Raw genomic sequence first — 27,031 nt, forward strand, 5'->3', positions numbered from 1 at the left:
ACCGAAAAACAACCAAATTTCTCACATCGAATACATCTAATTTGTTAAAAAAGATGCCCAACACAAACAGGAAATATCATTTGCTCGCGAAAGTTATGGACGAGTACAAAAGGGATTCAAATACCAATAGTGATAATGAAGTTAAAACAAAGAGAGACGACGAATACGAAGAAGAAGATGATTTAGGCGAGAGAGAATTGGATTACTACTTAGGAATTAGAAAAAGAGAGAATTATTGGAGAGACCCATCAGGAAAAGAACAAATAATAAAAGATTATCTTATTAACCATTGTGGAGTTACTGAAAAAGATTATAATAGTAGATACAAAACTAAAAATGAGCTAAAGAACACCGATATTACGCAACGAAAATTGAAACAAGTGCCTTTTAAAATCCACAAGAAAAGAAAAAGCAATAATTTTAAAGATAACGAATCATGGCGTGAAAAAAGAGGAATATTTAAATTGTTTACTAAAAGGGATAGTGACTATTCTACATCGGACAGCTACAGCGAATGTGATTCTGACGATGGCAAAGATTCTCTGAATACTGTAGAAGCAAATACTGCGCGTTTCAATTACCTTAATATATGTGACGGTTTAGATGATATGTTGTTCATTGAGGTTCGTGTTACATCCACTTATAACCATAATGCTATTTTTATCATTGACTCACATTATTTTCTTTTGTCAACAGGGTGTTCGAATAAAGGAGGTCTCAGAAGGAAGACCTTGCGATAACTGCCCGGAACTGTGCCCAGGGTTTATTCCACATGCATGGAGGTAAGATCCGTTCCATATTTCATTGCTTTTTATTTTAATTTTGAAATGTTTAGGAAGCAGTTTGTCAATGCACCTTGATTACAGATCGACCTAGACATAGAAATATATTAAATAAAAGACACCTCACTCACACCACATTACATCTTTTTACCTTGTTGCATTCTCGTCGTCTAAATGCTAATGGGTAAGTAATTAGAGTCGCAAATAGCAAGAAAAGTGCTTAAAAACACATTACGATATGAAAGAAAATGCTGGCCTGGTTAAAATGTTACTTGTAAGTACATAAATATTTGTTAATAATCACATAACTCGTTTGTTATCGCTGAGACGGACGTGCCCCGCTTCGGGTCACCGATAACTTATTTATCAATTGCACTTTCATTCTCTTCACAAACATCGAAGTGATCAAACGTGATTAAAATTGCCGAACGAGAGGATAACACGATAGCCTTGTATGCTTGAAGCATAAGGTCATCGTCGTAAGCGCTTAAAGGCAAAACATTTTGTTTGCCACTGTCATTCGAGTGTTAACTCTGATCAGACGTTTGTTCAGCTACGGCGCAACCCATCACAACTATGTGTCTCTCATTGAAGCAATTAGAGTGGGAGGAAGTGTATCGTCGGGTGACGGGACATGAGATGGAACCAGTGATCACAGAGAGGAAAATCCAAAAATTCCCTTCTAGGGAGAGGAACTATGCAGTTCGGAGGCGTAGAACTAATAACAACAACATACGTTCGCACGTCAATTGTCCCAGTTGTGCCAGGATAGCTCAGGAAGAAAACAGATGACAGTGAAGTGAGAAGTGTCCCGGCTGAAATGAATGTGGACTTATACAATTAAAATAAGTGCTTGTATATAGTATTGGAATCATATTATTCTGCAATAATGTCGCTGTTTGGATTTGTATTAAAATATCGGCGAATAATGCATCACTGTGTCATTTATACGTGTCATCTTCAGTAATGTTATTGAATATCGTGTCGTGACCGTGACGCGACACTTGCGACAGCCATTTATATTGGCGTTAATTTTTTTTTTTTTTTATACAATATGATTTTCTTGGTTATATTTGTTTGTTGTATCAATGTTTTTAAATCGATATGTAAATTATTTCGAGGAGGATTGAGTGACAGTTCCATTCTATGTCTGTCATATGAATAATTCAAAAGAACTGAAGAACATGAAGAACTAAGCTTCAATTAATTTTATTTTCCTTCTATTGTACGAAGAGGTCATAGGTCGATGATGAGATACTTTGATGAATATGACGCAAGAAATATAAAAGGTACCTACCAAATAATTGTAATGTAGGCTATGATTATGATTATGACTTATTATGTATTTTTCCTGTCAAGCAATAAAGTATTCATTATGTAATGTAAGTATTCAGTATTTACATGTAAAACTTGTAAGTTTGACATGTTTTTACGCTAACATCTTTAGAAATTAAAAAGCTAATAAAAGGTTAAGTTTCTATAAAAAAATATAATTATTGTTTCATTGTCAAGGCAAAAAAAAGTTTCAAAGTATTCTTGCAAAAATACTTTCTAACTCACTAATAAACAGACTACATGTTAGTGATTAAAAGACCATTTATTATTTTTATAGTAACAGTGTTTTTACCAAAATTAAAAACACTATATTTTAATGAGAAACAAGTAAGGATTTTCTTTTCATTATATCTTTTGTGTGGGGCGTCGCTCCCGCCTGTCTTTAGCGGATTGCCAAGATGCTAACATATGTCTGTATTATGTATAGTATTTTTCAAATAATTGGACTATTAACATCTCCGATAAGTTAACTGATTTGGATTCGGTGAAATTTGTTTAAAGATTTATGAAAAACTCATTAAAAGTCTTTTACCATGCTTTTCCCATTGGATTCCCGATGCGAGGCCCTAAATAACAAAATAATTTCTTTAATTGGATGAGTACAGGTAAGTATGGTGAGGGGAAATTTATGGGTTCGTAAAAACGTCGAGGGAATTAGCCCACAAGTCAAAGATTTATTGATGTTGTATTGGTTAGTAATTATCACTTGGAATTGGCTATTTTGTTTGCGTAACACGTTCATTATGTATCTAAGTGAAGTTTATACTCCTGTCTCATAATAATATATTCTTATTATTTTAAATGTTAATTGTACTTTATATTCCCATTATAGTAATCTTTTTCCTGTTTATACAAGTTTTTGTAATTATTTTTATCATTTACCCTGGAATTTATACTCGACTTTTGGTGTTAGTTTCATATTAATGTGCATTTATGTCAATTACTTGTTTCTTAATCATTGAATGTTCCTGTCTTATATACTCAAAACCACATGCATACATGCAACATAATGATTAAGCAATTATTATCGATAAAACCCATTGTGGTCACTTTTCATATTTTGGCAGTTCAAAAGTTTAGAAGAACAAGATAGATACCTTTCATATGATCTGCTTCATACTATGTCTATCTTTATACATAAAAGAAGAGGCTGATTGTTTGACTTAATGATTGACTAACGAAGTCCAAACTGACAGACATTTGAAATTCGTCATGTGGTTTACGGGTACTTATAAGAGAAGAAAAAGAATTTCCTGAAATTTCCACGTTATCGTAAAGTCTAGTAGATGATCGTATTGCATGGATACTATTTAATGAAACCCAATTAGTTAATAGACTATTTTCAACCGTTTGATTAATCCATGGACATACAGCAGACCCAGTTTAATTACCTCTGAGTCTCGTTTACGTTGTATTTGGTCAAATCCTTATGATGACTGAAATATTCTTGGCTTAAATGCAATATTTTCACTCTTTTATGATACCCTTAATAATTGAACCAAAATTTTAAGGTGCCTACTGTAATTTTGATTTATATGTGGATTTATGTTCAGTACAATTTCAACTTTTCTCCGGCTAACATTAAGTAACATCGTCTTTTACACTTAATTTGAATTCAATTCCATAAAATTGTCTGAATCAAGCATCTGTCTCTGGAACAGGTCAAACCCGTATAATAAATATCTATATTATTCTTGACTGATTTCGACACTCTTATCGAGATAATGATATTCTTGTGTTTAAAAAAACTTTATACATATATTTTAAATCTTGCCACCAAATTTAGGTCATAGATGTATGCTAGAGCTAACAGCTACATGAGAATTAGTTTTATCAGCTGTCCGATGTAACTTATTTAGTTGTAAGTTCAAAAGTACAAGAGAAATCCCAAGTTGGGTTTGTGTAAGCAGGTAAGAAATTAACTGCATCAAATTTACAGAATCTAGAATATACCTACTATGTTCTATGATAACACAAATTAAGTAAGTATAGCAACAAATCAGTCGGCCAAACGATAACAACCGGATACAATTGCGTTGTTATCAAAACTACCTTTGCATTGATGTATTTATCATTGTTAGGTAAAGATATAATATGACTCACAAAGCCAATTGTCGTACCAATGCGTAGGTACGATGCTTCGTGCAATGTCCTTCGGTTTGTCAGCTTTGTTATTCTATTAAAGTTGCTAACGTAATTAGCTTTGATGAACAATGTTCTTTCAAACTAACATAAAACAACATACTGGCTCTTTACAATAAGATTATTTCTTTTTGTAGCCCTCGTAGTTGTATTAAAATTAGGTAAAGGTTAGGTTATGTTATGTTGATCTCTTTACTAATAATATTTACTCACAGCTGAGCACTCCAGCGCGTTGAAATGTCAATGAACTCTTACAGCGCCATCTGTCATCAAATAGTTAAACTATTTTTGTAGCGCCATCTAGAGGTGAGTATTAAACAAATATTGACGACACTCAAAAAAGGGATAGTAGATGTCACTATAATATCGGTACACTTTTTTGAAGTCAGTTGTTAAAAACTAGCGTACGGCTTCATATGGATTATTTATGGATATAAACCTACTTCAGAAACCTTTTATCCAACATTACAACCGGAACAAAATCCGTCCACAAATTTCTGAAATTAGCGCATACATTACATAAACAGAGAAAATAGGGTGACTTTATAACATGAATATCCATTTACCTACTACACAGCCGGTATTAGAAATTAGGCTGTCATGTTAGAATTATGATAAAAAAAACTATTTTCGATGTTGATAAGGTGATTATGGTAAGATACTGCAACCTAATTTATTTTGCTGATAATAAAATGAAGGTTATTTTCCTCTTACTTTTTTGTGCATGTTTGTCTAGTCTAGCCTGTTATCTGTGTAACTGTTAAATACAGAGATTGTGGTCAGAAAATTGAAAAAAATATATATATATACATATATCGACAAAAAAACAAAACAGACTCAATCTGGATAGGCGAAGGCTGTAGCTATTTAGTAGGTCTGAAGGTACCTTTATTCTTAGGTACCTACGTACCTACTACCATAACACGGAGAACCTTGTTCAAATGAATTGTTTATCTATGTACGTTTAGATACCTACTAGGTGTACCGTCATAATAGAAGGTAGGTATTGTGTATTTGTGTATGTATGATTATTATGATATCATTCCTCCCTTCCAAGATTACGTACAAAAGAACCATTTTATTAAGATATCACCTAATGAATGGCCAGTTTGAAAATGAAAAGACGAATAGGAACACGGGTGGGTCATTTTTCATTGGTCTCTTGCCGGTGACGGCTCAAATCCCTTGAACTTGATGCGAAACCGCGCGAAGGTAAACAAACCGCGTAACCCGTTGACGCGCATTTGTCATTTGGAAAGCGAACGCGTCGCTCGCTGGAGCGCTGAAGCCGCCGCGCGTGCCGCGATTGTTTTTATAAGAAACATTTAAAAACATTCTTAATTCAAATGTGATTTCAATTTTTCTGTGTGTATGGCCAGTGTTTTTTTTTAGTGTTGTTCATTGTGGTAAAACTTTCGTGATTTTTGTTTACATAAATGGCATTGTTGGTGTTCATGAAGGAAATGACAGCGAAATCAAAGCAGATAACAGCTGATACAAAGAGTACCTAACTAAATTATCTACCTACATACACGGTAGGTACCAGTACCACTTATGACTTTCTCAGGCAAAAAATATAGGTAGGTTAGGTCAAACAAACCTATCTAGATGGCAATACTTACCTTCGCGATTACTTTTTCGTGGTTGCATTCTCGTCTGCTAGTTTGAAATCTTAGATATTTGTTTAAAAAATGCTATAAAAAGATTTGGAAAGCTTTGCCTGGACAAGTGCCCATTTTGCCTGCCTGCTGCCTGACATTTTACGTAAATCTCCTAGATACGTAGGTAGGTTGGATTTATGTTGGTAAGTTGAAGCCGACTGCTAATGATTTCAGAAAATAAGTCAATGCCTACTACAGTCTTGTCGTTTAGTCGCCGAAGGGTACCTAGGTACCTACATCCACAGGAAGAGGTCCAATTTCATTCGAAAAAAAAATTACGTACAGATGTAACTCAACCTAAAAACAATAGTTACCTTCCTTAAAGTAGGTAGGTACCTATCAATTTTACCTAGGTTAACCCACACTTACAGTAATATAACCTTAGTTCTTTAAAAGTTTTTGTTCTAAACTTCATGAGCGCTATTATTGAATTTGGTACGAGGTATCTGATCTCCTAGGTATACCTACCTACCTACCTAACTTGAACTACGAGTATAACCGGATAAGTATCAAGTGATTTTGTTAGTAATCGTTGCTAGGCTAGGCTAGGTAGGTAGGTACAAGGTAGATTTAGTTTCTTCTACCTAGCTACCTTGTTTATAATTGTTAGCTTTGTTTTCAGTCATAAATCCCGAGAACATCGTCAGGCACATTTTTTTCTATCGTTTTTAATATAAAAACAAACAAGACGGCTTTTAGCGGCTACAATATCCGCAGCTGGATACTATCATGCCATCATTGTGCTAGACTAGCATTTGCCTCAGATTTTGTCTACCTATGTAGGTACCTAAATGTGTTTTACAATAAACAAGTGCGAGTCGGACTCGCACACAAATGTTTTTTTATTAACATTTCTACCTGTTTATTAAAATCGACCAATAAATTGCTTAAAAATTACGTTTGTTGTAGGTATGTGAGCTCATTGTAAAAATTATTTCATTGTTATTTAATTATTAATTTTGAAATGTAATATACCAATAATTTTTTTTTAAATTATAACACGTTTACTTCCCTGCAACAGAATAAACGCAGTGAAAATGAGAGCTTTAATTCTACTCATTAGCGCTCTCATTTCTACTGCGTCTATTCTGTTCAGTGCACAATTAAGTGACAGGATATGTGATAAGGGAATGTGCTGCTGTGAAAAAAGATATATAGATATAATCACAGGAATAGAAAAGGGAATGCTTAGTAAGTTTGGTGATGTGGAGAGGTCGAATGCTTTATCACAGCTTTATACAGGTTTATCAAGTAAACTAGCTGTTCCCGCGACTCCTTAACGCATGGAATAGTTATTTTCGGCATTATTAAAGCCCTCGAGGGTGAATAATTTTCCCCGTTTTTTTTTTCACAATTTCCATTATTTCTTCGCTCCTAATAGTTGAAGCGTGATGTTAAAGCTTTAAGCCTTCCTCGGTAAATGGTCTATTTAACACAAATATAATTTTTCAATTCGAACCAGTAGTTCCTGAGATTAGCGCTTCAAACAAACAAACAAACGCTTCGGCTTTATAATATTAGTATAGATATACAAGTGGAGCGGCAAAGGGAACGTTTGTAATGGGAAGGCCTAGACAAAGGCTAAAGATCGGTCAAAGGCATGTATGAAAAGAGTTGTGAATGTGGTTAAAGCGAAAGAAGTACAAGGCAGGGATCGTGGCGAATAGAGGGATCACTCTGTCATGACTGATTTAATAACAAATCTACATACATACATATGGTCACGTCTATATCCCTTGCGGGGTAGACAGAGCCAATAGTCTTGAAAAGCCTGAATGGTCACGTTCAGCTATTTGGCTTAATGATAGAATTGAGATTCAAATAGTGACAGGTTGCTAGACTATCGCCTAAAAAAGAATCCCAAGTTTATAAGCCTATCCCTTAGTCGACTTTGGATCCATGGGAAAGAGATGGACTGGTCCTATTCTTTTTTGTATTGGTGCCGGGAACCACACGGCATAACAAATCAAAATTATGTCATTTCATTGTGAAAAGCTGAGCTTTAGAGGCGTGTCCTGTCATCGTCAGTGTCACAATTTTCATTTTCATTAATTCAGATTAATATGACTATTCTTCGCTAGTATGTAAGGCAAGGGCGACCTCGCCCTGCGGCATAAAAAGGTTTTACGATTATTGTTAATTGTTTTATTTTCGGCATATTTCCTCAGATAAATGAAATATTGCACAATTTGTGTATACGTATGATGATATTAAGACTGCCTCTTGTGAATGATACATATAATGATCACGGCTGTATCTCTTACCAGAAGACAAAACTAACGATCTCGAAAAGACTGGAAAAGATTTAAAAAGTGACATGTCCTTTTTTCTTTTGAATTTTGGCTATAACTAAATGTATTTTTTACTAAAGGATTTGTCTAAATTGCTTATATTTATTTAAGTTACAGACTCATAAAACATACGATGAAAAAAGTACATTACATACTGACATATAAAAAGAAAACTTCACAATTACGTCATTCACAAATTAGGTACTCTTACGTAAGAACTTAGTTTATTGAAAAGCAATGGAGTAGTCTAGACTTAGAAAATGAATGGCGGTACAGATAAGGAAGTTCTATTTTTGTTTTTTAATACCTGTGACGTCATCGTTATATGTATATAATATATGACGATAGTAACCCGCCACTTATCGCTCACGTAGGCCCCTATAAAATGTGGGCTTCTTTCTCCGTTAAAACATTATCGTTAAAACTATGGAGTGCAGAGAAGTATAATTTCTTTAGTTCTTTCCCATCCATTAAATATAATAAAATAACTACTTACACTCAATAAACTTAAAGAAATTTATGACATTAAAACTAATTCAACTTTTTTTTCTGTCATCGCCTTCAATATTAACAGTCTTGATTGTAATAACTTTTATTCATAACATTAATCCTATGGAAACCGCTAGATTTCTTTATATGCATTTTTTATTTTCTTTATTGAAAGCAAAGAGTCGGAACAGGTCATGAGAATAGAATACAATAGATTTATTTTCAAAATTGGATAAAAGGTATCACTTATTGACGTCACATTACTTAAATCTAATTATAACTACTACCGCTTCCAAAGCGCATGTATAGAAGAACAAACTACACTGCAGCATTTTCACCGGACGTCAATTAACAAATATAGATCTCCTAAATCTAAATCGTCAACGAATGTACATTGTCTACATTAAAAAACATGAATGAATGTTTAACTAATGATTTCGATTAACTTGAACATGTGTTTCTGCAACTGAATTTTAAAGCTATAAAATTACAACTAACAAAAATATTTTCATAATATCAAGAAAAGACCAAAGGCACGTTTGTTTTGATTAATTTAGTTATAAAAACGCGAGTGCTAAGCAATCTGCACTGAATTCCAGAATAAATATTTTCATGACGCTCCTCACAGTTCATAATTAAACTCAGGGTTACATATTTAATTTAATTTTCCATACTTTATTATAAACTAGCGACCCGCCCCGGCTTCGCACGGGTGCAAAATTATAAATGTTATTATACATAAAAACCTTCCTCTTGCGTCACTCTACCTGTTACAAAAAACCGCATCAAAATCCGTTGCGTAATTTTAAAGATTTAAGCATACAGACAAACAGACTAAAATAGCGACTTTGTTTTATACTATGTAGTGATGCGAAAGTGTGTTTGCTTGTTCGTGTTTCACGTCAAAACTTGAACCGATCTTCCTTAAATTTGCATTCTTTATAGAGGAGGATACTTATGGGGTTTTTTTTTTTCGTTGCGGAAACGGCACAGAATAAATCCATGTGTGCCACTAAACTTAGTTCCTACTAATTCAGATAAATTTGTGCGTGCAGAACATGTTAACCTCAAAATAGTTTTGACTTTCGTATTTATGATATTTTGATTAAAACATTGATGAATTGAAAATTATAGGATGTAATTTTCTAAATTGATTACCAATTCTGTATCAGTCTTAACAAAAGACTTTATCTCCCCAGGAAGGGAGAAAGACGTATAAATAAATGTATTCCTGTACTTTATTCTTTTTTTTTCAAATTACATAAATTTTATGAAAACGCGCCATGGTTTCATGCTGACTGTACTTGAGCGATCCAATTGCAATTTGCAGTTGAATGGAAATGACTCGATTATTGACTTTACCATACAATTCTCCTATCACTTATACCTACTCATTTAGTCACGTGCACAAAGTTATTCGTAGACGTTGTTACTTAGTTAATTGTTCCATCCAGTGAATCATCTTATTTTGTAACACTATTTATTGTCTTCTTCCCTTTCATGGCGTTATGGTTACCTCCTCATCTCTTTGGCGAGCTTGGGATGCGCCTTCGCATAAATAAAGACTATTATTGTGTGATTGTGTGAAATATGTATAAGTATTTATAAGACGAGATTAACTGTCGTAGTTTTGATGCGATGTCGTTTTTTTTATACCTAGTGAAAATGAAAAAAAAATGAAAATGAACAATTTATTTGTACTTATTTAACTCCTTTACAGTATCTCATTTTGAATGGGATCTCCATTTAAGTATAAATACTTGTGTTTGGAGAACCCGCTCTTTTTATAATTATTGAATTTGATAAATCAAATTAGAACACATCTAAAAATATGAACTTAAAACTTTTTTTAGGTTTATTGTACTTATATATAATTGACCATTTGTTTTACATATGTGGCGCTATTTTATGTAAACGGTTGTTGGTCCTCCAAATAAATAAATAAACATAAAGCTGCTTCGCATTCAGTAGGTGTAGGAAAAAATACAAGTTTTGATCATTTATAGGCTTGTATTATACGCATACTAAAATTATTGATAACTGCGCAGGCTAATCTTCATATTATAATAATTAGTAGATAGTTGTACACTCTGGGTGCAGGATTGATTGATGAGGCAATCTGAAGTTCTGCATTATTATATTTCGTAAAAACAATCCCGATGATTACTTTTTCTGAACTGATCGCATTATAATTTAAACTTAATTAACTTTTTGGTTAAAAAAACAAAATATTCAGGTTGCTTTTTTAATACAATTTGACACTTGTATGATATTTAACTCTATACCTTCTATATTTTGTAGTTTAGTGCAGTTTCAATCTTTTCCAATTAAAATACTGAATACATTTTGCAGGCATTTACGAGTTTATTGACGCACATAATCCTGCGCAAGTCACAATCACAGTCGCTAAGTCGCACCAAAACAACACTGAGTCAGGTGACCACATGTGACTCATTCCTTGTACATGTAAGAAGCCAAAGAAATTGGGATAATAAATCTACATTGTTCTAAATTATATGTATGAAGTTCTAATGATAAAACTCTAGCCCTTTACATGATAGCCCTAGACATACACAATGCTTCTTTCTTGGAGGAGTAAGTAGAACTAACACATAATATGTCCGCTTGCCAGAGTCCGTAATATATAAGTCGAGCGAAAAATTAGGCGCTAATTCGTTTTGATCGGCGCGTATAAATTATTAATATTCTTAATTCCACATATTTTTTTTGTAATGTAGGTATAATTAAAAGTACATATATATTATTATCTACTTGCTATCTGAATTTAGTTAGGTGAGTTACCTTGTTTGTTAGCTTAGCACGAATTTCAAGTACTAAGTAACCTTGGTCTACTCTACGCAAACCGGTTTTAAATTATCTATTGTTACATGTTAATCGTAGTCAGCAATTGAAAAGTCGCCTAAAATACCTTTATTTTGAAGATATTTTTCACACGAGAATGCAAAAAAGACAAGTATGTATGCTTTTTAAGGGCCAATGTCAAATTCAAATCAATCCAATTAAGTTAATATTTCACAGTTGAATTAATAACGTATGAAAACGCGATTATTTTGATAAGCTCTTTTATCAATCATATTAGCTCTGACCGCGTAGTTAAAAAAAATAGTTAAGACACTTTCTCTTGTTGTCTTTTACATAGTATACTTCATTCATGTATGTCATAGTATTGTTGCGACCAACGACCCACTAACACGATGTATTGTAAGATGCCTTACATCACATAACTTGGCATGTCCTGAATTGTCTGAAAACTTAACCAATAACTAACATAGGTATGGATGCATAAAGCATTTGTGTAACTTATTTCGCTCTTATTATGAGTATTTATTGTTTTTTTTTTTTAATTTTTCTCGCATTATACGGCAAATTAATGCAAAATTTTTCGACGGTCTGCCTAATTTTAATTATAAGTTACAACGCAGCCGTCTATCTTGCAAAGAGATTTTTTTTAAAACAATAAACAAGTAGTTTTGTAGCCAGAACTATATTCTCCAATGGGGAGATAGCTGAGCAAATGAATAGTTATTTCTTTAAACTTAATTCTCTTTTCTAGTCTAATTATTTCCATTTCCAAATGACATATGTATATATAGTTATAGGTTAAGACAAAAATCACCATCAAAAAGTCATCATGACGTGTTTATTGTCGCACAAGAATGCATCCCATCGGAACTATTTTGATCCAAAGCGTTTCCTCTAAGTTTCAAGGAATTTCGATCGTTTGAAACACTCTATCAACATTTGCTTCAACTGTTGTAATTTATTTCGTTCGCGGCAAAAATTTCCGAGATGACAAATAGTCGTGTTCACTATCAATCAACTGAGTCGCGTAAGAAAAGAGAATATTTTCAGCCATTACGAAGTTAATGACCCCATTTATTAAAATAAAAGTGTTCGTTATTTAAAAAAAAGTCAAGATCTGTTGACATTTATATGTTACCTTTGTAGTTATTAATTTCCGTTACTATTGTGCTTTTGTTCGACATTTTACGAAAAGAAACTAATAGCAACTATTTACTGTTAAAATCCGTCTTTTTTACTGCATCACAAGGTTTATATTATTAGATGAGGGGTGATAGGTGTGGCCTCAAGGCGACTAAGGGATTGGTTTATATACTAGGGATTCTATAAGACGATGTGCTAGTAACCTGTCACTATTTGAATATCAATTCTATCATTAAGCCAACGTAGCTTTAACGTGGCCTTTTGACGACTGTTGGCTCTGCCTACCCCGCGAGGATAAACTGATTGTAACGGAAAGGGGGTTATCATATCGAGTACACTGTACGTGGTTATTTGTGTGTGTGTTTTTAAAGTAAGCAGAGAGTTCCTTTATCTCTGTCACCTATCACTATCGTTATCTATGTATAATGGCCTTCAAGTATTTTATGACTAATGGCCCTGTCTCCCCTGTAAAAGATAAAGACGTGTGCTATATGTGTATCGATGGCTACTATAAGTAGATGGGTTGCAACACTTGTGTCTAGAACGTGTTAATTTAGGTACAGTCAGGGTCGTAAACACGTCCACAGATTAGCGATTAATTCGCATGTTACGAAATGACGTGAGTGAAAATGAGGCGACGTGTGAAACATCGCGCTGAAAGATGAAGAAGGTGTTCAATATGTTATATTACCACAGAATAATATTAAATAGAATATTTTTGAAAAAAGTGCCTTGTGGTTCCCGGCGCCAAATAGAAAAAAAGAATAGGACCACTCCATCACTCTCCCATGGATGTCGTAAAAGGCGACTAAGGAGTAGGCTTATAAATTTGAAATTCTTCTTTTAGGCGATGGGCTAGCAACCCGTCACTATTAGAATGCCAATTCTATCTTAAAGCCAAATAGCTGAACGTGGCCTATCAGTCTTTACAAGACTGTTAGCTCTGTCTACCCCGCAAGGGATATAGACGTGATAATATGTATGATGTATGTATGTAGAATATTTTTGAAGAATGGAAAAAATATCATGACACGGGGTAACCTGTTACATTAAGGGGAACTGGATTTTGCAACAATGATCCAATTTGAGTAGACGGACGTATCTTGATCAAATTAAGGATGCCTGGCAAAGGGTCAGGTCAAGAGTACCCGAAACCTCCGACCTTGCATGAAAAGAGTTATGAATGTGTATGAAGCGAAGGAAGTGTGCAGAGATCGTGACAAGTGAAAAGATGTAGTCTCTGCGTACCCCTCCGGGAAAGAGGCGTGATTTTATGTATGTATGTGTCCAATTTGAGTCGGTTACCTTGTAAATGTTGTTAAGGACAGACGAGAGTAGCTTCTTGTTAAAATCTGACATGCCCAATGCAGAGAGGGGATAATGTAAACGGGACTTTCACCAAGAGAAATAAAAGAAGAAAATTTATAAATTTCAAAGATTCAGTTAAAAACCGGTGTACAAATTTTATCTAATATAGCTGAGCATTAATACACTCTTAAATTGCAACAAAATCTGACAGACAGGTTTAACTTAGATATCATCACTCATCTTTTTATTTGGAGGTTAATTTATCGATGCTAATTTGTAATATTATTCTAATAAAACTTAGTATCAATACGTACGAAAATAAATTACACATAATCCTGTTTATTGTTCCTTATCAGTGTATCAGTTCCACGGTTTCCTGCAAAGTCCTATACGGCATTTTCTAGTAATAAAATAAATTACTCATACGCCGCGTTATCCTATGCTAGGTTTGGATTTAAGTAAGTGCAAATGCAATTATATAGGTATAATTGCATTTAATATCTACAAAGAAATTTACACTTCAAAAGTAGTTTTGTCCGTACGCATCTAAAATATAATAAAATACTTTACATAGCTTATAAACCTCTATATAACTTTAAATATGTAGTTTATAAACCTCCTCCTTTTATTAAACCTCGTTGTTAATAAAATTAACTAAATATTTTTTAACCACTCACTACGAATAACACAAAAATACTTATTTCGATAAGACTTATGTATGTAGGTAGGTACTAATTAATTACACCTTATTAAGCTCACTTAACTTTATACTGAAACGCAACTATACAGAGATTATAATCTTGATGTTTATCCAAATTCCTAATTTATAATTATAATTGCATTGCAAGTCCATATATGTATTTATAATCAAATATTTATTACATTTCCAACCCGCAATATAAATCGTATATACATGTATACATGTATTCTTGCAACGGCCAGTCCAAATACAGAAGCAGTCTTATCTATACGAGGAATAATTTAGGTTAGTCATGCCCAACTTTGCATAGCATGTGTCTATATTTAGACATTATTAAACGAAGTTAATTATTTCACATAGAAATAAAGTTACATTCTATTTAAGTACGACTTAAATATAATGATACTTTATTTCTAGCGCACTTGTGCAAAAAATTTAAATAGAGTAAATAAAAGTTTATTTCTTTTTTTTATTGAAACATCACCAGGCTTGGGAGTATAAGATATAATTTTTTGTTTTAAAACAGAGACTTCATATTTCCACTTGCCACGATTTATCCACATTCGTCAAAGTTTGACCAATTGTTTCTCCTGAACATCCTCGATTTAATCAAGGATTTACTCACTGACTGTTTCTTACAACAAAGAAAACAAGACAAATTTAAATATCACGATCACGCTTACCTTTTCAACCTGAGCACGTAGGTAATGCATTGAATTAGGAATACTGACATACAAGGCGCCCACGTTCATCTTCTTTGATCTCATTATGTATAACAAGCATAACGAGTTATAACGTAAATAAATATACAAGTTAATATAATATGTCCATGTACGGTACTAATCCTTTTCAGAGTTATGTACAGTGGGCCACAGAAACTTTACCTCCTTCAATAGGTATGTACCTACTTCTACGATTGGACACTTTTCTGTAATGGTCTCTGTACGTTAATTTGAATGAAAATTACAATCAATACTATCATTGTAACGTAAAACTATACGTATTCGAGGAAAATAAATATTTTTTATTTATTTGCTTTTGCCCGCAACTTCGTCCACGTGTTTCTTTATTTAACTTCTTCTTCAGAGTTAAATCTATATGTTTTCCAAATTGCATCAAAATCAAATCAGTAGGTTAGGCGTGAAAACCTAACAGATAGAGTTACTTAGCGCTTTTAAATTAGTACAGATTAAATTTTGCACAAAATCAGTATGACATGTCATCATGTTCTTTGTTTTATTTTTTTGGCATTAAAAAAGTGTCAAATTCTAAAATAAAAACTTATTACATTCTTAAGAAGTTTGAATTGACGCTGACATAATATTTGTAAGTAGTCAAGCCTCAACTATGTATATGGCTGCATGTTGACGCATACTCGAAAATAAAACAAACAAATGATTAGATAAAACAAAAGCAGTCACCACACTCTTTTAAATGCGATAAGCGTTCTACAATCCAATCAGAGCATAACATATCTAGCATACAGAAGAACTCTTCTATAGGTCCAGCTTATCTTACTGGCCGAAAATAATGTGAATACACGAAAACTACCACTTGTTTTTTGTTTTTTTTTTTAGTTTTCTTAGTTCTATTTAATTAACATTATTTTTGTCAATGGATCGATTAGCAAGCAAGCATTGCATATTTAATAAATACTTACTGGCCTTCATACGGCACCATGTAAGTAAGTACATACATGCATATAGTCATGTCTATATCCCTTGCGGGGTAGACAGAGCCAGCAGTCCTGAAAAGACTGATAGGCCACGTTTAGCTACTTGGCTTGATGATAGAAATGAGATTCAAATAGTGACAAGTTGCTAGCACATCGCCTAAGAGAAGAATCTCAGAGCACTTAGAAATACGAGTACCTATTTACTTCTTGGAACAAACATACAGAAAGCAGAAAAAAAGAAATGTAATTTATAATGACATCACGATATATATAAGTAAATAGAATAAGCAAACATAGTTAGCTCCTTTTCCTTGTTTGTATTAGGTACTTTGCGACTATACGTTGCGTTGTCAGTAAGTCACTCGGCTGTTTGTGTAAAAAAGAAAATAAGTAACTGCTTATTATTACTATGTTTGCTCATCATAAAAAAAAGCTGTTTAATCCACATCTTTTTATTTTTGATTTGTGTAAAGACAATGGCCAACTGATTGTTTAAATGAGGACTTCCTATGCAGGACAGGACTGGCCCGTGGCGGCCATGTTTCCTGCATTTGTTGATATTAGGACAGCCACTTGATACTATTAGAAATACAACATTGTGTGATTGTCGATAAATAAGGTATTTTACACAATAACTATTGTCATTCCTAAATATCCTTCACCGTGAATTCATCTGACTTTCTTTTGTTGGCATTTTTTCTGTTCATGTTTTAATTTTAAATTATGTATTTTATTAAAATTCGGGACTGGCTAAAAACCTAAAAGATTTACGTTTTATTAAAATTCCTTCATGAACACTTACTAGCCTTGAATTTGAGATATTATCTTGTCTATACTTAATAACTAAATTAAATTCCATTTAGGGATATAGGTACCTATCTATACAATAACGCCTAAAAGTATTTTTAAATTATTAACAAGTGATTAAAAAATAACATTGACAAAACGAACAATTATTTGAAAAAAAAAGTGTTCACAACATATTATTTGACGTTACGTCCTGGCACCGCGGAGTTTAGCCAAGGCTAGTGATGTGCATTAGTTCAAATATTAGCATAAACAAAAACAGTTAAATGCCGCCGACTGAGACGGAGACACGTGACGGCATGCTGTGCCTGTCACGCCACGAGAACTGCCCCTGGGGCGAAGCCCTGAAAACCGCCAAACTCAATTGGACTGGACTTCAGTACACCTGTCTGAAGATTTTTCACCTTTACTGCAAGGTGTTTGACAAGGAAGATGTTATGGAAATGGTCATTCGGTAAGTTATTAATTAGTTAAATTTCCAAGAAATTCGTGGTGGAACTAATTCTTAAAAGTGACAGGTTCGATTATGAAATTTTGCAAAAAAATTGATTTGCAACTGAATGTAACGCCGCTTTTCTGTAAGCGGCGATAAAATTTACAATAACGTTATCATGCCAAAATTATAGTTGTAGAATCAAAGGTTCTTCAAAGCTCCGGGTCTGCCCAAAAATCATGAAAATGAATTCTATGAATGTCAACGCTTGCCTACCAGCAAACCACTTTGATAATGCTAATCGTTAATCCTATTTTCCCCTTATTCCTATGAGTTTGCAGGAAGAGTAACTGTTTCTTGCTCTATCGGAAACGACACAATCACTTACTATAAGTATATGAGTAGATGTCGTACAGCGGACAAAAATTACATCAATGTTTGCTAGAAGAATGAGATATTTGGTAAACAAACATTAGGTGAGCATTGTCACATGCCTAACATACTTGTATACTTTTGTGATTGAAAATGAACTCTTTTGAATTTATTTATCTTAACAACTTAATTTACAAAGTAAATGCACTAGACCATGGTGCAAAATTTTACACATTTGTGTGTGTCTAATTAAAACATAAATTACGACCTTCTAGGCAAGTCTGGCCGTGGATCATAAAGCTGATGATATTCTTGGCAAGGCGTGCATTCAAGTCATTGGAGATTGACAAATGAGGTCGTCTGGACAATTGACGGTGTATCAATTCCGTCTATCAAAAGATCAAAAGGAGATCCTATTATAACCGAACACCTAAGGCATCACCTTTTGCGTATCAGCTAGTCTAAGTACAGTGTATATATAATAGATTAGTTAGATTGATTAATATCAATAGATTGTTTATTGATTTTTTTCAATTTAATTAAATTTCGTTAATAATTAAGTATCTAACTATAATAGATTTTTATTGATTTCTTTAAGGCCTCAGAATTGCCCAAATCTTGCAGGTTACCTGTCCGCGATCATGAATTATGTCTTCAACAGAGCAATACTTTTGTGTAGTCATATTTTCCGGATAGGTACTTTTCATCTGAATCGAGTGTTCATCCAAACGATGGTTTATGGTTTGAAATAATATTTATTACTCATCGAATGGTTTGGCGAGCAGTCAGCCTTTGAACTGCGTCATTATGAGGTCGCTGTTAACGTAAATCTATATTTTATTGCACTTTTGTGGACTTTGGGAGATTGTGTTTAAAATTTTATGGTTTGTGTAGATCCGAGAAAAGTTTTGCGTGTTGTAAAACAAGCTTGTCTCGTGTCTTGAACGATATCAGCACGCGCTGATTCATTAATTTAGAATCTTAAACCTTAGTTAATTCATTAGACTTTTCTATTTAAAAAGAGTAGAGTAGAGTAAAGTAGTACTTACTTACATGTTTATGCACATAAAGAATTATTATGTTCTAGAGGCCGCCCGCGATTTCGTACGCGTGAAATCAATTCCGCGAGAACTCCGGGATAAAAAGTAGCCTATATATTATTTTGAGTCTTCATCTACCTACATGCCAAATTTCATCGTAATCGGTTCAGTAGTTTTTGCATGAAAGAGTAATAAACATCCATACTGACATCCTGACAAACTCACAACCTTTCGCATTTATAATATTAGTAGGATATAGGAGTTAGAAGAAAACTAGCCTTAACTTTAACCAAGAGTCCTCGAATCTTTTAAATCAATTGAAGGTAAAGGTTTTATGCGTTCATTTGCGTTCTCAGACTAACAATTTTCTTGAAAGTTTTCTCAACCCGTTACCATTTTAATATCATGTTTCTGTCTCCTTGGGCTGACCTTAGTCCGTCCATCGCTAATGGAAGGTGTCCCACCAAGCCCTCAGTCATTTACTTTGTAAACAGGGTCGCCAGATTATAAAAGAAAATCGGGCTATTTCCGTCTGTGTTTATTGTTTTAGGGTGTCTGCTTTTGTTGTCATTTACTTGTTCATGTATGCATAAATTAAATAATTATTAAGGTCATCACACGCACAGATTAAGAAGCTAAGGTCATGAGCATAGATGAAGTAATTACGGGACCTTTCGTAGACTAAGTCAATTCGCTTCTCAAGGCGAATGGTTTTTCGCTTATACAGTGATTACGAGAACGCAATATAATTTATTAGAGCATACGTACATATACGTCACGTCTATATCCCTCGCGGGGTAGACAGAGACAATAGTCTTGAAGAGACTGAAAGGCCACGTTCGGCTGTAGAATTGCGATTCAAATACCTAGTGACAGGTTGCTAACCCATCGCCTAAACGAAGAAACCCAAATTTAAAAGCTTATCCCTTAGTAGCTATTTACGACATTCATGGGAAAGAGATGGAGTGGCCCAATTCTTTTTCTATTCGTGCTGGGAACCATACGGCACTAAGTTAATTCACTTCTCAAGTTGATTTTTTTTTCGCTAATAAAGTGATTACGAGGAGAATACAATATACATATACTTACGGATCAATTTATTTGTAAGGGGTAAAATTTGCATTACTTTTTGTTTAAAAGCTTAATAAAGGTTGGAATAATAATTAATTTTTTTTTTATTTATCCACAGTGTTAACATCTACGTCAGTATAAAATATTTTGTATTAATCACATAATAGTTAATTAAAAAAACCAAAAGTAGGAACCACGTACGTAAACCATTTAAAAAAAAAGGTAGAAGGTTACTATCCATCTATTCCCGTGGATGTCGTAGGAGTTGAAGGCGACATAAAAAAATACTCACTCTTTTAAGCTCAGAAGCTGAAATTTTTTTTTAAATAAGAAAGAGAAAGTTAACATGAATGAGTTGAATACAAACGTTCCAAAACTGGTGGTGATCCACTAAAGCGAAGGGCGGGCGTGGAAAACTGTTTAATGAGGATATTTTTAAACCAACGCAAAATAATGAGTGTATCGTTATGACGTTAACCTAAACAATAAACCACAATGCAAGTCTGATCCAAACATTCTGGAATAATCTTGTAAATGAGCTGACATACACTGCTGTTTCTCCAGTGCTAAATGTGAATGCTGACTAACGTTATGCTCCTACGGGGTACTCTTGAATAAACGTCAAGCACGCCTCGCAATTTATGACACATCAGCAAATCAAAAAAAGGTAAATAAGGTTATTCATGTCAAGAATAAAACGGATAAAAGCGCGCGAAGATTCTACATCTCTGATTGGAACATGGATGAACAAATTGGACATAATGAAATCAATGTATCTTTATTATCAATTCATAATTACTATGGCCTAAGAGTATGACAGCATACGGGAATGCAAATAAGTAGTGAAATTTCGATAAATTTAACAATCGAAGCTGAAATTTTAAAGTTTGTAATAAACTCCTATGTAGGTAATTAGAGTTTTAGATTTGTGGTTGACTGAACGTAGTAGTATTGGGTTACGTTCCAATATCTGGACAAATAAAACTATCAAATTACTTGAATTGAATAGTTCAGAGGGATATTTAGATCATGGCCACTAAGTAAGACCTTTTCAATAAACAACTGATTTGCCAGCTCATAACTGTAAGTACAACAGCAAGTGGTTGATACATTCCTTTTGACAGCATACTGTTAAACCAACATTTTTAGGACAGTATTTTCACTCTAACGATCTTAGAGAATAAAGGCTCTGCAGACAAAACTAACTATCGTTTTGATTTCAAATTTTCCCCACGAAATATAAATCTTTAACACAATAAATACTTATAGCGACTGCTATCTTAAAGTCCTCTTTTTTTATACCAATTCATTACTTCATTGCAGATTTTAACACACGGTTAGTGACATCAGTCTGACAGCAGACGCTTTGTTTATTTTAACGATACCATTTGTTGCATTGTCTATTACGTCAATATTTGTGTTTTAAATTAGAATTGCTGTGGTTTCTAGTAGTTTTACACTGTCTAAAGTAAAAAAGATTTTGACTGACATCGTTCGGCTGTCGAAAATTGATATTTTAAAAATTCATGTCATTGCTACAATAATTGCGACTAGTAGTCTCGGTCATAAAGTTATGTTTACAGTTACACAAGACTATTAGGAATCCAGATTTCACCTTAGAATAAAACTGATATGAAATTTTAACTCTCGCAATAAATAAACTCGGAAACTTCTTCAATTTTTCCTTCTCCAAACGAAGTGAAGTAATTTCACCAAATTTAATTTTAATTCAACATTTCCAAGTACTTAGGTCGTAGAACGACCAGGCAATGTTTATAAATACTATGATGAGATTAATATTGAAAGTCAAGCTGCCCATAACCGTAGAATGACATAGATGGGCACTGGCATATGTTTGGAATGCCGCCAAATAGTTTGGCAAACACGATAAGTATGTTATGACCACTGAATGATTTTAGTTTTATGATATTTTAAACCTTAGTTCTGGAATAAATGTTGTAAGCCATAATCGAAATTTGGTTTAAAAAGATTATTTATTCCTTTAGTACTTGTTTGATTGAGATTATGAGTTCGTTTTGTAAATAAATTGTCTTGATATTCTGTGGTTGGTTACCGATTTTGATGATACGGTTATTGGTAAAATCGTTGCGCTAATAAGTGGGTAATCAAAATAACAAGGAAAATAAAACAAAAAATCAATTAGATACATTAGTACATTTGTACCTTCCTACACATGATGTTTACTTTGCAACATTATATCTACGAGTATTTACCTGTGGATTTTCTGTTCAAAAGTCAAACACTATAATCTTCAAGAAAAACATGAAGTTTGACAACATTTACACTCATTATAATGATTCTTTAATTAATTAATCGTATCTAAAGCGTAATTTGGGAGGAAACGAGCCGGGTAATCGACGAACAAGCGGGGCCAAAGAAAACACGATAAATCTATTCTTAAATTAACAATCGTCATTCATCCCACAGTCGTTAATGTCAACTTTAACGTCGCGAAATAAATCTTTGATAAACGAATCGTCATTGAGAATGCGGAATTAATAGATCCGAGTATTGGCGTTGGCAAAATTCTTTGAAAACAACACATTTCCGTTGGAATCTTAAAAGCCTTAGTAACATCTACTGTCAAGAGTATTTGGACTTAAGGTCCGAAGGCAACAGTAGGTACGTAGTGTGTCAAGGCAATTTGACCAAGTGGCAGGAAGCTTCAAATTGGTGTCCTTTGACCATAGAATTATATATGGCCCAGACAATCCGATAGCAAATGATGCAAGTGGATCTCTGAACACGCTGAATATGAATAAGAATGAAAAAAATAACAGAATAAACATACATAAATACATATAATCACGTCTATATCTCTTGCGGAGTAGACTCTGTCTAGCAGTCTTGAAAAGACTGATAGTAGTTTGGCTTAATGATAGAATTGAGATTCAAATAGTGACGAGAGCGGTTGCTAGCTTATTGCCTAAAAGAATAATCCTTAGTCGCCTTTTACGACATTCATAGGAAAGAGATGGAGCTTTTTTCTGTTGGTTTCGGGAACCACACGATAGAATAAACATAGAGGTTGAAATGTGATTTAAAGGAAGGCAGAGAACAAAATTAAATACTTCTAGATTGGAAAGAAGAGTCCTGTCCTGACCGTAAGTAGGTCAAGCATAATAAAGTCCCGCTTCTTCAAGCTAATTTCATACCACGACACTGCACAAGCTTTTATTACAAGTGATAAATCACACAAAAATATTTTTATGACAATAGCAAGGTAACGATGACGATATAGTTTAGTACACGATAATGAAAACAAGCAAAACAGGAACACAGAATGAGTCAATACATCTCAGAAAAAACTAGGCGTCTAAAATTGGTTCCTAATAATTAGAATCTTCACACTGTTTAAATATTAAGTAAATAGTGCATTCAACAAATCCAGCGCTCATTCAATTATTTTACTCTTAGTCATCTCACTGGCTTTGATATCTTCTTAAATATATAATCCTAGTCCTATTTACTTACAACTGACGATTAGTTCTTCCGCTTTTAGTTCGAATTACACAGGCATCCCTTCCATGTATTCATTGATTTCAAAATGTAGTAATTTACGTGCGCATAAAAAATCTTTTGGTCACGATATATGTCATTGATAATCTCAAAAAAATTGTGCCACAGAAACGCTGGTCCAGCTTGATATTTTATGAAATTTTTGTCCGGTATCATTTCAGTGTTATCTTCTAAAATTAAGTGCAAAACCTTGTCGTTGGAGTTGAATGGAGCGTTCTTGTTGCATCTCAACTTTCTGCATTTTTTAAAATTGTTTGTAGGTACTAAGTAATACCAAAACCATGATTTAGAAAGAGCTAAAGTGTAATCTATATTGGTGTTGGTCTTGACCGTCATTGGTTCTGGTAATTAAATAAATTATCGTAGCAAGTACACGTGTAGGAGCACTTGGCTATACAACACCATAAAAGAAATTTTCTGTTAATGCCAAGTCAATCGATTTTGCACACACTGGTGTGAGAGTTTTCTCAAGGCCTTGCCTTTGACGTGATATGTCTACAAAGAAGAGGAATAATTTTAATTCAAAAAAACTTTTATTTAAGCGAATTGTAAGTATGGTTTTACCTTTCGTGACGTCTTAACTGTTGCGGGCGCTAAATTGTAATTTTCCATTTTGCGATTCAAATCATTGTCCAAACTGATCTAACTCACTTTTATTATTCTTCAAACAGATCTTTCCTAACGCCACAAGATAATGATCTTGCTTCTCATAATCAGTGATACTATTTAAATCATCTCTCAGGACATTGACCCTTGCGTCGTCACTGTGGTCAACGCATACCAATTAAGCGCATTGAGATGCCATGGGAACGGCTATTGTCAAGTTTAGCTGTTTAGTTGTTTACTTATCACGACACGTATCAACGTTGTTGGTTTGGTTAATATCTGCTAAAAATGTCATTTATTACTACCGAAATTAGCTTCCAAGGGTTGATTGTTTTTGATTATTTCCAGTGAAATTTATTCGGTGACACTTGAAGCTGTCCTCCTGTGAGTTGAAAAAGATAAGCAAAAAAAAATGCCCCATCTTCCAACATCTAATTTTTCAGCTTCAATGAATGTCACATTTTTTTGGTCCATGGTCGGTAGGTACTTTATCAATGAAATCTTGTTTAGACCTAAATTACATTCTGCAGATAACATAACATGTATGTTTTGATCAGTTCATCTCAGTTTTATTTACACCAAACACTACAACTATACAGTAAACGGGGAACATATTCACCATCTATATTTTTAACACGTCAAAAGATGGTATCACACGTAAGTACCTGAACTGCTAAATATAGGATTATCTGACGTATCTAGCTGTAGAAGTGATGGCATGACGAAATAATATACCTTCTACTCCTTATTATCTATATGCCCATACAGGAATTATTCCCTTGGTGAAAACCAGCCAAGTGTGTGTCGAGTCACGCAAAAAGTATGGTTGACCCTTTACAAACTTTGAACCTTATTGTGATTTGTTACTAATTCTAATTTCCTAACGTTTTTGGGCCAGTCTCGATTCTATGCTTTTAGTTTCTTTTAAGACGAATTGTATTGAATATAATTACGAGTCCGACCCCACTTACCTTCATTAGGTACTTAAATTGTATCTGATTTCTAAGATTCTAATATAAAATTAATTAATTGAAAAAATTTCTTGATTAAGTTTTCAGGATAATAAGTTTATTCGATAATATTGATGATGATTATAAAAAAGATATATGGAACCGTCCGTCCATGCGCGACTTAGCAGCTGGTATTTCATAAATACTTAATAAACATCTCTTTTGAGAATGAGATCCTTCAACCAGCAACCAAAATAAAACTCAGTCATCACGCCTATTGTTAACAACGAGAGATTAATTCGTTAGTCATTAACACATAAAACGAGTTATAAAGGCAATCTCAGACAAGCAGACAACCGGTTATTTTAGTACAAGTGTAATATCTTACTGCTCTTGTGAACTTGTAATAGCCTCATTACCCACTTTGTTTTGACACAAGTGACTCATTCCGCTGCTGGTTCACATCTTTCAGTCCATTCGAAGTTGATAGATGTACCACGGATGAATATGTCAATCAATGATATTCACGGTCCGCGGAGAGTTAAGGATCATTCAAAAGCAGCGTGAGACAGTGGACAGTTGACAGTTGGCAAAGAATAGGCTATTACACTCTTTTTTGAAAACTGTATTAAATCAATCCTGAGACTGTGTTATACCTATAGAATTTTTATTAAAATTTTTTGAAGCCGAAAAGTGCTCTAAAAACTATTTATTATTTATGATTTTGTATTTTCGCGCGAAAACGCCATCCGCCATGCTGTTTTGACTCGTGACGTCATACTTTTAGTAAACAATACGGCTCTACGTAAGACTAAAGTAAAAAGATTTTTGTAATAATGAATTACAATACATATTGTTGGTGTCTTGTTCCTGAATGCAAGAATACAAGTATAAAAACACCAGAAAAATTGTGGATTCCACTGCCAAGTGATATTAAAATGAGAAACACTTGGTTGAAATTAGCAAGAAGAGATCCAAAATTTCGCCACCATCAACGTATTAATCCTCGGTAGATTTATATTGTCTGCTTTCACAAAACCGTCTTCCATGATTCTATTAAATTATTAAAGAGTAAAAACCCAAAAACGTGATAGAAATTTTAAAATTTCAAAATAAACAGAGCCTGACATCATCAATATGTTTTCGATTCGATATTTGTTTACTAAAAGTATGACGTCACGTCAGTACCCAACATGGCGGATAGCGTTTTCGACTTTTGAAGAACATATTAAAAAAGAGGATTTTTTAAATTGAATTATAAAATCCATATTGCACTTTTATGAATAATGATCGATGTTTTTCTTTTATTTTTTACAAAATCTATAAGATACGTGCATTTTTATATTTTTTTTTACATGGTGTAAAATAGCCTATTATTAATATACATATTGTCGAATGTCGAAGGCAAATACGATTTAAAAATCTTTACAATAATAACTAAACTTCTCTATGTCTAATTTATGAAATAATTAATTTATCTCATTACATAAGCGTGTCCTGTGACTGTGACCAATTGATTTTGAAGAAATCCTGACTAAGTTGACACAAATTATGTGGAAGTGCGTTTGTTCTTGTAAAGTTGATAAATATTTCAGCTAATAAGCTGTTTATTTTCCTTAAAACACAAGGAAAATTGTTCACATTTTATGCAAATAAATTACGATAGGTGCTTGTATGTAAATTAGCTGTCATTCGAAGTTTTGCTCTCCCGGGAATTTTCAAAGGCGATGTCTTTGTTTAGATCATAAAAATACCATGTGAAGTTCATACATAATAAATCAAAGGGGTCCTTCATGACTTTGGTCCCTCAAACATCCTCTGCGTCAAGAAATTACAAATTCTTCTCCAGTCAAACTACTATAT

General features: G+C 33.5%; 1 protein-coding gene across 5 annotated transcripts in view; it reads left to right on the forward strand.

Annotated features, from left to right (window-relative positions):
• The window catches only part of LOC106143531 (four and a half LIM domains protein 2), a 109,741-nt gene that overhangs the window by 31,228 nt on the left and 51,482 nt on the right, over positions 1–27,031 (forward strand). The window contains exons 1-2 of one of the 5 annotated variants that reach the window (XM_060945309.1): positions 5,492–5,794; positions 17,213–17,610. In XM_060945309.1, coding sequence (XP_060801292.1) covers positions 17,423–17,610 — 188 coding nt within the window. In that variant the 5' untranslated portion in view covers positions 5,492–5,794; positions 17,213–17,422. Of the gene's footprint in view, positions 1–696; positions 783–5,491; positions 5,795–17,212; positions 17,611–27,031 lie in introns of those variants that run through there. The other 4 variants (XM_060945310.1, XM_060945308.1, XM_060945311.1 and 1 more) reach the window with 4 other exon arrangements.

The sequence above is a fragment of the Amyelois transitella genome, chromosome 7 (genome assembly GCF_032362555.1).
Source record: "Amyelois transitella isolate CPQ chromosome 7, ilAmyTran1.1, whole genome shotgun sequence".
NCBI lineage: Eukaryota > Metazoa > Arthropoda > Insecta > Lepidoptera > Pyralidae > Amyelois > Amyelois transitella.